Below are 13,786 nucleotides of genomic sequence, written 5' to 3'. Positions count from 1 at the left end.
ACAGTAGGGGAAGCTCAGAGGAATCTTGGGGTGTTTGCCCACTGATCCCAAAAGGTGACAAAGCAAGTAAATAGGGTAATTAAGATAGCACTTAGTCACTTGCCTTTATTAGTCAAGACATTCATAAGAGCCAGGAGGTTATGTTACGCCACAGCTGGAGATTTGCAGTTAGTTCCAGGCACTACATCATTGCAAGCATGTGCACCGGAAGGGGTGCAGACAAGATTCACGAGGATGCTGCCTGCAATGTAGAATTTTAGCTATGAAGAGAGATAAGCTCGAGTTGTTTATTTGGAGCAGAGAAAGTTTGGGGCGGGAGGGGAAAACGAGTGTGGTTCATAAGATTTGAGGAACATGAACAGGGATAAAAAACCAGCTGCTTTCCTCGAGTTGAAGGGTAAATAACAAAGGGGCGCACTTTTAAGGTGAAAGGCCAGAGAATTAGAGGGGATTTGAGGAAAATTATTTTCACCTAGGAGTGGCAGAAATCTGGAACGCATTGCCTGGGTAGTGTAATGGAGGCTGGTAACCTTAACCTTTAAAAAAAAGTACTTAGATGAGCACTTGGAGTGATGTAATATGAAAGACCCTGAGCCTAGTACTAGAAATTGGGACTAGTGTAGATTTAGCATAGTTTCAACATTATAGACTCAATGGGTTGAAGGGCCTCTTCTGTACTGTATGATTCGATGATAACACTAAACCTGTAAATTGGAACAAGAAATTCCTTTAAGCTATTTCCAGCCCTATGGTTAGGTTTGGCTTCAAATCAAGCAAGAACATTGGGAGATGAAGTTAAGTGAGCAAACCTTTCCTTTCATATGTAGTTTTAAGAATGCTTTTTTTTTCAAATCACAAACTTAAATCAAAAACGTTACAAGCTGAAGTTGAGGATATCACCTCAGTATACTGCTTCATAAAACATTAAGCAATCCTTCAGAGAGGTCCTAATTTTAACTGCAATGCTCTGAATGGTATGACCGAGGAAGTAATGAGTTATCCCAGGATATTTCAGTCCTTGCAGAGATGGTGCATAGCACCAGATTTAATAAGGGAAAATGTTTTGATTCAAAATCAGAGGAAGTCAATATGCATATTTTTCTTGTTAAAGGGACCATCATTGTTCAACTTTACCTGGATTGCTTCTTCAAAATAACGCGATAGTTCCAATGAATTCATAATATGCTACAGGACCACTTTCCTCCGCATTTAGTACAATACATTTACTCTAATCAATTTTCAAAGTAACATTCACATGCACACATGCGTAGTACAATGGTGACAACTATGTATGAGGCAACATGCAAATTTCACATTTCCCATGGCTCTAGGCCTTAAATGAAAATGGTTGTGTTTCGTGTTGACAGTGTAAATAATTCAATCCCACACATTCACACAGAGGCCTGAGTGAGTCAACTCTGGTCCTGAGATCATAAGATACCACTTGATTTGGCTTCACTACTTCTAAAATCTAAACTTCTACACGAAATTCACTAAAGTCCAGCACAAAGTTGGTAGCATAAGCATCCATGAAAAACTCTCAATGCTGAAAAGGGTGCTCTGAGGTTGGTGTTAAGGCAAGTTTCAATTTAAGGAATTGGATGACATGTTTGGGTACGCTTCAGAGGTGAGAATAACTGGTAACATTTTCAAGAATTTTTGAAGTTCTCCCAAGACATGCTGCTTCTTGACTATAAAATCTGCAAATCGTCTGCAGGCAGCTGTGACCATTTCTCTCTCAAATCTATACCAGACGGAAATACAAAGCGAGGCTGCACACTTAATCCTGCAGGAAGTTAACAGAGGATACTGCATCCATTTTTAAAACTTAGCATCGGCTGCTCAAATATCATACAATTAGGATCACAATTTCATTTTTTAGCTATAAATGCATCAACTAATTGTGGCAGGAGCCATGAGGGGTCTGGAAATGTTTTAAACAGTTGGAACTTGGGAGTCCCAGAATCATGCATGTGATTAGGGGCTTTTAATTTTTTTGCTGCGATCCTGAAAGAACGTGCATGTGAATGAATATTAGAGATGGGGAACCAGCTCTGCTCTAATGCCCCCTCTCATTTTTATGCTGACTGCGAGCTTTGTACCATCTAAGCCATGAAAAATTGTCATTTTGAGATGGTACTGGAGGGATTCTGGTGACCATGTGACAGCAAGCTGATAAAAGGTCAACACTGTAAACAGGGAATAAATATAAAGAAAGTGTGTTAAGTGAATATTAACTTTTAAACTACATGTATATGGATAGGATTAACTGGTGCTCGAGCACATATAAAAAGACACCAACTGAAACCATGGCCTTAGCAGGTCCATGCTTTAATATCTCACTGTAAATTAATACAAGACTGAATAAGGATGGGCTTCAGAATCCTTCAAAATGGCTTTCTGGAATACAGTACAATGCAGGTCGTGAAGCAGCTTTCACATGATCAAATTCCATATACAAATAAAGAACGAACATTGAATTTATGGTCAAAGGGTTTACTTTTTCTTCTCACCAAGGGACAGTGTGTTTGCATTCCTATCAGGCTTTTCCACTTATATTGAGGACTAACATCCCAAAAGGGCTTTATAGGAATGGGCAACAACTTAGAGTCATCGAGATGTACAGCACGGAAACAGACCCTTCGGTCCAACCTGTCCACGCCAACCAGATATCCCAACCCAATCTAGTCCCACCTGCCAGCACCCGACCCATATTTCTTCAAACCCTTCCTATTCATATACCCAAATGCCTATTAAATGTTGCAATTGTACCAGCCTCCACCACTTCCTCTGACAGCTCATTCCATACATGTACCACACTCTGCATGACAAAGTTGCTCCTTAGGTCTCATATCTTACCCCCCTCACCTTAAACCTATGCCCTCTTGTTCTGGACTCCCCCACCCTAGGGAAAAGACTTTGTCTATTTATCCTATCCATACCCCTCAATTTTGTAAACCTCTATAAGGTTTATAGAAACCTCTTCAGCCTCCGACGCTCTAGGGAAAACCACTTGAAACTGATTTTGGCATTGCTTTATAATAGACAAAGCAAGCTAAACTCATTAAAATATGCATTTTCATCTGGTTTCATAAGCTGAGGCTAGGTAATTCATAGAACTGCCTATTGTTGCAACGACATTGACTTCCATGCAATTCTCTCAATTTCCAACATAACCAGAGTCACAAGGTTAGTTTAGACAGAAACAAAGAACTTCCTCATTATTTCTACGCTACCAAGAATGAGAGTAACACAAAAAAAAATCATAATTCTGTTCAAACTGGAACATTTTGAATTGTATATATTCCTTAAATTTTATTCTTTAAGCCAGAGACCACCTTTCACATTCAACCTATTAGACTACTAAAATACTATGAATACAATAGAAACGTTAGTAAATGGGACTTAGCACCTACATTTTTATGCCTCCTTGGCATCTGCAATATCAATTAGATACAGTGAGGCTAAAAGCAGGCAGATGTTCCAGGCCCTACAAATATCGTCAAATGGAATTGGTTATATGGCTTTTCCTAAAGTCAGGAATCTAATGGATTTTCAGAAATCTTTCATCATATCTACAAAAATTCCCACTGCACTAAGTAGCAAAGTGAAACCTGGATGAAGCAACCAACCAGCTTGATGGTCTGAAATAATGAAAAATCCAATATTTGTAACAGAAAAAGATTTGGATTTTTTTTTCAGTCAACAATGAGTTTGTTCTCATTGTTTGTCATGTGAGGAGCGGTTGAGGATTCTGGGTCTGTACTCAAAAGAAGTTTGGAAGGATGAGGGGAGATCTCATTGAAACTTACAGAAAACTGACAGAGTAGACACAGAAGACATTTCAGTTGGAGACACTAGGACTTGAGGGAATGGCCTCCAAGTGAAGGGATGCTTTAGAACTGAGAAGAGGACGAACCTTTTTAGCCAGGGGTGGTGATTTAAGGTACTCATTGCCACAGATGGCTGTGGAGGCCAAGTCACAGTGTCTTTAAGACAAAGATAGATAGGTTCTTGATTAGAAAGGGGATCAAAAGATATGGGGAGAAGGCAGGAGAATGGGGTTGAGAAACCAATGAGCCGAATGGCCTAATTCTGAAGTTATATCGTATAATCTTATCATTAGGTATGAGGAAATTTGGCAACAAGGGGCTACATTCAGCTCATTACACTGGATAAATGATTTAAAGCTCCCAACTGAATTGTCCTTCAATGTAAACAAATTTCAATACTTCTATAGGTTTGAAAGGTCTTATTTGAGACTAAAATTTAAATCATAATTAAACACAAAATGAAATTGTGTACTTTCATAAAAATGCTGCACCTTGAGATTTTTATAAAAAGTTTACTAGCAGGCCAATGTAAAGAAGTTGGCACCAATGAATAAAATATAGAAGTGCTGCAATTCTTCAAAAGTACATGATATAGATCGGCTAACTAATGCCAATGTCTAAATATGAAAACCTCAAACTACTGTCACAAAAAGCTATAGATACTGGCTCAGCTAAAATTTAAGACAAACCAATAGATTTTTACAAGGCTAGGGCATTAAGAGATACTGATATAGATAGGTAAAAGATGTTAGGACACAAATCAGAGCTCAGATGGGTAAGACAGACTCTAGTTCAATGGCTTAGTCCCATTTATCTGTTTATAGTACTACCAGTTTAGCTTTACATTTAGGCTAACATCTGTGCTAACATAATGAGTAAGATGTGTGCACCATAAGAACTTTACACATTCCTCAGGCTTCTCAATTTATAAAGGACACATCAACAAAGTTTGTACTGAGTGTGGAGTAAGGCTTCATTTCTGTTTAACTAATCTTGAGACTCTGGTTATATTGAAAATTGAGAGAATTTGCATGGGAGTTCATGTGGTTGCAACAATAGGCAGTTCTATGAATTACCTAGCCTCACATAGCTTATGGCACCACTACATCTGTTGAGAAGTAACATGAATAAGATAGATATCTTGTGGTCAGCATTCAACTAAGGAAAGCCAAATAACATTAACAAATCACTTCATGGTCCAAACATGCAGAATTCCTGGGATAAGTGACCGCCCTTGACATTAAGGCTACATTTGACAAAATGTGGCACCAAGACACCCCAAAGCCAAAGCCAATAGAGATCACAAGATTACTACCAAAGCAAAGTTTGTGGTGTTGCAGGCCAATCATCTCGGCTCAGAACTTTATTGTAGGAATTTTTCAGGATAGAGCCTTGGCAGAACTATTTTTAACAGTATCCACCTTTTAGGTGGACAGAAATGGGATAATTATTTTGATGCATAATAAAGTTCTATTTGAAATTCCTCAGCAGTTGAAGCAGTCCACGTACACATGAAGAAAACCAGGATAATCCAAACTTGGCTGATATGTAATATTAATGCTACTTATTCCTGGCATTCAATTCTATCTTCATCAATTCAACCATCATCTACTCCTAATGGTTACCACTGACAAGAACCTTGATTGGATCAGCCAGGTAAATGCTGCAGTCAGTAGAGCTGCTCTAAGGCTATGTATTCTATAGAAAATGGCTCACTGACTTGGAATTCTCCCCACTTTCTAATACATACAAGTCAATAATGTGAATGAACATTTGCCCCGAGAGATAAAGCTGCAGCACATGGTATTATGGAGGACGTAGCAGTCCAAGAGATTGGTAGCCATTCACTACCTCAAATATTCATTCTCTCCTTCACCAGTGCATCACGACTACTACATGTACTGCTGACAGGATGTGCTGCAGGAACTTAGCAAAAGCTTTGCAAACAAGAACTTTCCAAACCCAGAACTACAAGATCACAAATAGGAACATGGGAATGCAATCCTAACTTGACCACAGATTTTCAGTCTTTCTTTACAGTTGGACCTCCCTCCCTGATACCAAATGGTATCTTGAGTAATTCAAATGAAAACTATAAACGCTAACACGTTAGCAACAACCACGATCCAAAGAATATCGAGCCAGAGTTTGATAGGACTGACTAAAGAACTGTTCGCTTCCAAGATACAGACACAGCTTACAGATTTGGCAAGATTTACTGAAGCAATTGAGAGAAATATACAGCAATATATACAGTTGGAAAAGTTGCTACTACCCATCTATTAAGAAAAAGGTTTAAAGAAAATGTCAAAACATTTAAACTCATTTTGATTTTACCCAAGTTAAAACAAATTACCATGGTCACCAGAAACACAACCAGGTTTTTTTCATAGGCCTGCATTGAGGTAATTATGCTATAATGCACGTGACAACAGGGGATGCACATTCCAATTAGAAGCCAAATGTTAGAATAGCAAAAGGCCCCACTCACTTGTAATATCATAGACAACAACTGCAACAGTAGAGTCACGAATGTAGCTAGGAATCAAGCTCCTGAACCGCTCCTGACCTGCTGTGTCCCATAACTGCAACCGCACCTAGTCATCAGGCAAACAACAGCAAGAAAAGGGAGGAATAAGAACATCAAGGGCTGTTCCCTTTTGAATATCAAAACTTTATATACCTACTTGTGATATCGTAAACTACTACAGCTGCGGCTGAATCACGGATGTAACTGGGAATAAGGCTACGGAAACGCTCTTGGCCTGCAGTATCCCAGAGCTGAAGCCGTATCTGTAGGATGGGAAAAAAAGTCAAAGAGAACAAAACCAATGGCAAGCACTAAAACAGACAAAGCAAATTAAACTGGAGGGGCTGGGGGAAGGGAGGGAGGTGTTTGAGCAAATGCTGAGACTAAAACACAATGGCCACAAAGTATAAAACCAGAGCGAAACTGGTGTTAAACCCATAAGTAGCAAAATGGCATGGTGTCACATCTCAAGAAATAACAGAAAAATTTAGAACGTTTCCATTCCATAGATTTGATATCTGCAATAATATAACCTGCGTGAGTTTGTGCTTTTATATTGGTGGAAATGTGTTGTACACACCACAGAGTGCTGAAATATGGGTTAAGTGCAACTTGGTGTAACTAAAAGTTGAACTTGAAATGCTGCCAGCTGTGAGAAATCCTCATTTTAGGAGCCAATAATATCAACACTCCACTGGCAGCTGCAGCACAACAGCTTTTCACAGGTTATGGGAGACTGTATAGAAACTTGCTCGCCATGCTTCTTCTGATATGGCAGTTCACTTTTAAAATAACAAGTTCACTTTGCATTTGGGAGAGAATTGCTGAAAATTATTCTGCTAACAAAAATTATGATACTCAAGAATTTAGTACATCAAGTGACAGATTTAAAAAAAAAGAGAATACATCATAGCGTTTTCTGGTCCCAGATCTAACTTGGAGCCAAAGATAATGATCAAGATCACTAAACAAAATTATCCAAGATGGACAACAAGAACAAAAATGCATTCACTAATGCAAAATCAGGATCATTTTTGTTTATTTCATCATGAGAATAGGGTCAGCATTTATTGCCCATCGCCAAATGTCCTGGAGGATATCATAAAGACCAACTTTCTTGAATTGCTACAATGCTTGGGTATAGGGAAAACAAAAATAAAACAAGGAACTGCGAATGCTGGAAATCAGAAACAGAAACAGAAAACAGGTCTGGCAGCATCTGTAGAGAGAAAGCAGAGTTAACGTTTTGGATCAAGTGGGCCTTTTTCAGAACTGATCACCAATCACGTCAGCCACATACTGGAGAAAGAATTGAGGGTGGAGGCTAGAGTAGGATTGAAACAAATTATGTTCCATGTACCTGATTAAGAGACATACATAACTAGTGGCCATGCAGGTACCCATGGCCACACCTTTGACCTGAAGAAAATGAAAGGAATTAAAGAGCCGCTCAAAGTGAGGACATTCGAGGTCAGGAGGAGAGGGGGAGCTGATGGGGATGATTTAAGCATTTCTTTCTAGGAGGAAGTGGACAGTCCTGAGACTATCCTGATGAGGAATGGACATGTAAAAGGATGCCCTTTGAACAGAGGCAGCAGTTGGAGCCTGCGAAATGGATATTTTTGGGTATAGGAACAGCGTTACATAACAGCGTCAAAAAGATGGCACCGGGTTTAGAATCCATTATCCATACATTGTATACATTGCCCATATAATAACAAAACTAAAAAAAAATTTAAAGGTATTGCAGAGAAGCAAAAATATATACTCTTTTCTCTTGTGGAAACATTCTGACAGAGCTTATAAACATTTTACAGTTTATAAAAGCAGGCACACTCATTTATCACAACATAAAACAAGCACTTGAAAAGGCCTGGATGACAGGACTCCTGGCTCAAGACTCATTCAATGCACTAAACCGGTCTGACAGTCAGCAGTAATCAATATGGAATTAACAGTATTCCCACACAAGTACTAGAAACAATTGATAAGCTTTGTACAGAGACTCCCAGTTCTCCCCATTTATCCTAATAACAGCAGTTTTTAACAGTTGCTAATATCTGCACTCTTCACAGTGAGAAAAAGGGTTCCACATGCAAGAGCTGCTCAAAAAAGAAAAAGTGGATTCCAAAATAATACAGCTGAAATTAAATGTTAGCCATTAAACAGGATGAGCGAAAAAAAATTAGGAGCCCACCTTGGTGCAACATTAGAACAGACAAGACAAAGTTTCAGCTTTTATAGCCTTTGCTCATTTTACCACAACGCTATCCCAATATCTTTTTACTAAGTATCTGGACAGAAGTTCTAAATAGTGTTGATCAGTGTATTCACTTTTCAAAATACTGATCAAATTTGCAAAATTAAGGCCTTTAAATTTGAAAAAGAAATACTTTGAGATTACTTACTGTTCGATCTTCCAAATACATGGTTTTTGACAAAAAATCTATTCCAATGGTTGCCTGCGGGGTGGAGGTGGTGGCAGAGAAGGAATAAAACAGGATTAGTTCCAGCAAGATACACAAGCTACCAAATTTCAAAAAAATCATGAAGATGAATAATTTCTTTTGACAATGTAAAACTCAGATACTCAATACGATACGAAGATTCTGATCTGTTTGACCTTTCCAAACCAACTTGATTGGATAAAGTAATCAGCAAATGCTCCTGTACGTCATTGAGTTATTTCTGATCTAGGCCATGTCATTGATGGGACTTTGACAGTAATCTCAGCCAGTGTGGGAATTCACCCCACATGGTTGGCATCACTCTACATCACAAACCAGCCACACACTTCCAAACCAAGAAAGTTTGATTAGAAGTCTGCAAAATATTATAACTGAGGAAGTTCAGGCTCTTACATTTATGGAAAAGTTCATTTTGACAGATTTGGAATGGATTAATTTGAATTGCATTCACAGCCGAAGGCCAAGATATGTCAGGAATCAGTTAAATAAAACCCTAAACAGTCGAGGTGAGGGATGTAACTTCTGTAGACTGAGTTATTGGTTAATGTGTCAAGAAGCGGGTTGCAACTTTGTTTTGCTATGTTTTGAGATCATTTAAGTGCTGAACATATTCTTTTTTTGGGGGGGGGGGGGGGGGGGGGGATGGGTTGATTACTTGTTTAAAAAAACAACAGATCTTTATTACACAAGTCTGCATATTTGTGTGAATTCCTCAGTGATTAACTACAATAAGTAACTAAACAAAGAAAACAAACATATGATTGATCGAGTCAGGCCTCATTTATGTGAATTCACTTGTCTATTTGCACAATCAGCTGGATCATAACATTTTCACATGTTATAGTTACAGTCGCAAATCTTAAATCAAACCAATAGCTTACTAAATCCGTTAGATTAGACAAGGCATTAATATGTGTTGTCTAAACTACCAGTTTTATAATGCAACTGCCACTTGTCAAATACTGCAATCAAGATATTCCACTGGCTTGCATACAGAAGGTCTGAATCTATTAATGATTTGCAGTTTAACAATAGCATGCAAGTTAGGAGAAGCAAAGAGCTAATCAGACACTCAAGCCTGCTCTACCATTCAACAAGATCATATGCTCATTCTTGCCAACTCCTGATAACCTTTCACTCCTTGCTTGAGAATCAAACTACATTTGGTTTAAAACATTTTCAAGGACTTTGCTTACACCACATTTTCAGGAAGTATGTTCCAAAGACTCTGGCCCTTGAAATTTTGCCTCATCTGTTTTAAAAGGGCAATCCTTAATTTTTCAACAGTGATGCCTAATTCTAGATTTTCCCAAAATTCTAGAAACATCCTCTCCACACCTACCCTATTAAGACCTTAAAGAATGATGAATTTTGATGAAGTTACCTCTTATACATCTAAACTCCAACATATACAAGTCTAGCCTGTTCAAGCTCTCCTGGAAAGGATATTGATTTTGTCAAGTTGAAAGAGAGACAAAGGAAAAAAATTGTAATCCAGGCGACACCATTTTTTAAAAAAAAGTGAATAACCAAACTTCTTCATATAGCTGAAACTTCATATTCAGAATTAAAACCCAAACAGTGCAGTCACAGTAATACCACTGGATTAGAAAACCTGAATCACACTACTTTTATTCTGGGGACATGGGTTTGAATTTCATAATGCCAAATGTTGAGGCCTGAATTCAATAAAAAGAAATATGGAATTAAAAGCTGGTGATCATTTAAAATCATTTTCAATTGTCATAAGAACCTTTCTAGTTTATCCACATCTGGCCTGCCTGACACATAACTCTAGAACCACAACAATATGGTTTATTCTCAATTGTCCTCCTGTTGATAGTTAACAAATGAGGGCCTCACCTGCACATCTACATCACATGAACAAATAAAAATATCAAGAATAATTTAAACAATGACAACTATCAACAATCCCAAAAGTACCATCTGCTCCTCTCTTTTTATATGAAAAAAAATGCAAAGTTATTTAGGAAGGGATCCAAAAAGGGTGTAGGAGAGGACCCATTAATTAAAAAGTGAAGGACATTTAAAAACAGTAAAAACAGATTACAGCTATAGTTCTTGGGGTTCATAGGATTAAGAGAGAGTGAGAAGAAAGCAAGAACAGAGTATTGAGCTGGATGATTCTATTGAATGGTGGAGCAGGCTTGAAGGTCTACTCCTGAGTTTTGTCAGTCAATTACTGTTAGATTATGAATTTAAAAATAAATTTTTCCTGAAGGTACAAAAATGATTATAAAATTAAGTATCTCAAGCATCAACAAGTTCAAATCTAATTTTATAGCAGATAGAATAATGCCTTTACCTGGTAAGTGTTGTCAAAGCTGTCATACATGAACCTTGTTATCAATGAAGTCTTCCCCACTGAAAAGCAAAACAAGGACAAAATATAAGAACTGCTCAATTTTTTTGAGTTATTGGATCCTTGTTGTTTTCAGGACCAATGTCAAAGAAATGTGTTTTGTCTTTCTTCACAATGGACTTTCAAATTGAATGTTCAATGCAGCAGCAAAATTAGTTAGAAAGCAATGTCAGATAGAGTCCTCTTGCATGGAGTGCACTGGAAGCCCAAAACAGGAAGTCAATAACCATGATAAAATCAAGTAACTCCCAATTTAAATTGCAGAAAAAATATCATTTTTATTTGTCTCTTAAAAGTAAATTGCTAATTTGCTGTTCATCGACTTAAACCCAAAAAACATTTTTCTGACTGCCCCATCTGAGTGTTAATTCCTAAATCGGAAATATGTAAACAATATATTTTTATTCTTTATAAATTATAGACATTGAACTAATACAAATGTTAAAGTGGATTGCTTCAAGTTGTTTTATCTAGTCAGTTTCAAACTTTAAATCCTGCCCAAAAGTTTTGACATTGACTCGTTATATCGCGTTTAAAGGTTTAGCAATCAAAGATCAAGCATCTCCCCCATTTCTTCCAGTCATCGGTTGACTGGACTTGTAAGTAGAGCATCTGGCAACCAGACAAGATAGCAGCCAAGAATCTGTTCGGAACACCTGAATGTATAGCCTCACACATGCTTAATGAGAAATATGTACATATGAAGGGAGCACACTAGTTGCTGCCCAGTGACAATACAATTTTAAAAGCAACTGCAGTTTTTCTTTAAAGATACCAAGCTTACTGGAGAACAAATGTATAATATGATCTTTGCTGCGAGGACCCGAAAACAAATCCAATCCAGATCACCAGGATTAAAATCTGTTTGCTGGTTTTAAAAGCGTGATCTGGAATGACTTGAGTTTAGTTGTAAATTTTGCCCAAGACAAAGCTGGGAAGAAAATAAGGCCTTGCCACCAATACCATCAAGTATTGTGACTGCAACTGCAACTGAGCATGGCCATTTAAGATAGATGAGGAATTTCTTCGAGGGTAGTGCATCTGTGGGTTTCTTCACTGTCACAGTTGGGTAATTAAGTGCATTATAGGCTGAGAGACAGATTTTTAAAACAGTAATGGAATCAATGGCTGTAGGGGAAAGGCACAAAAGTGAAGTTGAAGATTATCAGAGCAGCCATGATCTCACTGAATGACATCAGCAGACTCAACTGGCTGAATAGGCTATTTCTGTTTCCACATCTTATCGTGTTATAGCTTTTTCAATTGTTTTATACAGGGTCACAAATTGCTATCCACAGAATTTTTTCAATCTACCAAATACAGCTAATATACTGCCGCAACTTCACTGCCTCTTGCCTTAAAGAGAGTCCATGTGCAGTTTGCACGTTCTCCCAGTGTCTGCGTGGGTTTCCTCCGGGTGCTCCGGTTTCCTCCCACAGTTCAAAAGATGAGCAGGTTAGGTGAATTGGCCATGCTAAATTGCCCGTAGTGTCAGGTGAAGGAGTAAATGTAGGGGAATGGCTCTGGGTGGGTTGCACTTCGGCGGGTCGTGTGGACTTGTTGGGCCGAAGGACCTTTTTCCATACTGTAAGCAATCTAATCTAATCTTTTCAAACATCTTCTGGAAATTCAAACACATTACATCCCCTCTCTCAATCTGGCTGGTTACCAGTTCAAAAAGTTTTAATAAACTTGTCAGGCAAAACTCCCGAATTCCTGAAAGACCAAAGCAGTGATTGGATATGGAGACAGAAAGCAAGCAGCATATATAGGTTGAGTGGGGATAAGCAATAAAGAGATCGGATGGTCAAAAAAGTTGATCTTCTGAACACAATTCAGACTTGGACAGGACAAAGGATGAACTTCATGTACGACAATACACATAGCTACACTTAAACAAGTTTAAATTTGAAAACAAGACAGGAAAGCCTACTGAAAAAAAAACAAACATTCAATTGAAGTCAGTATGGGCTAGCGTTGCAGGGTTAAGGAAAAAACGGCCTTCATTTTAAGATATCAAAGTGTTAAATTGTACGCAGGGCAATTTAAAAGATGAAAGTAAAATAACTTTGAACCATGCTTTTTAAAATCTATATTATAACCTTGTACTTGATGAAAAGATAAAACTTCTAATCAAACTACTTAAAGTCTACTCACTCATTTAGACATTATGATACAGACATAGAATACTCGCCCAGTTATTTTAGCATGCCTAGCAGATCCAACAAACAACACATGATTAGTGTATACTTGGCCAAAGAACCTTGAACGTCAGGAAGGCCCACAGAGGGACTAACTTCTCAAATCAAACCTGAGATAGTAATGTGACCAAATTACTGCAAATGACCAGTGTTGACATGGCTGGTACCTTGACAAGTCCTTTTTGTGACAATTAACACCATGTGGTTAATTTGTTTGCACAACTGCCTGACATGAGTATGTTTTTCATGTGCCAGAAAGTCACAAATTTGTATTTACACCCAAAGATGCAGTTAAGGTTGCTATTTCAATCTCCATGTCACAGCTCATAGTTAGCTCAGCAGACAGCTGAACATTTAAAGATTCTACGCTA

General features: G+C 38.0%; 1 protein-coding gene across 2 annotated transcripts in view; it reads right to left on the bottom strand.

The window, feature by feature from the left end:
- The window catches only part of rab6a (RAB6A, member RAS oncogene family), a 74,018-nt gene that overhangs the window by 23,873 nt on the left and 36,359 nt on the right, over positions 1 to 13,786 (bottom strand). Inside the window, exons 2-4 of one of the 2 annotated variants that reach the window (XM_072577075.1) lie at positions 11,158 to 11,216; positions 8,772 to 8,825; positions 6,521 to 6,626 (exon numbers count right to left, since the gene is read on the bottom strand). In XM_072577075.1, coding sequence (XP_072433176.1) covers positions 6,521 to 6,626; positions 8,772 to 8,825; positions 11,158 to 11,216 — 219 coding nt within the window. Of the gene's footprint in view, positions 1 to 6,324; positions 6,431 to 6,520; positions 6,627 to 8,771; positions 8,826 to 11,157; positions 11,217 to 13,786 lie in introns of both variants that reach the window. The other variant, XM_072577074.1, reaches the window with a different exon arrangement.

The sequence above is a fragment of the Chiloscyllium punctatum genome, chromosome 9 (genome assembly GCF_047496795.1).
Source record: "Chiloscyllium punctatum isolate Juve2018m chromosome 9, sChiPun1.3, whole genome shotgun sequence".
Lineage (NCBI taxonomy): Eukaryota > Metazoa > Chordata > Chondrichthyes > Orectolobiformes > Hemiscylliidae > Chiloscyllium > Chiloscyllium punctatum.
The sequence above is the reverse complement of the archived record's forward strand: the minus strand, read 5'-3'. Positions and strand labels throughout refer to the sequence as shown.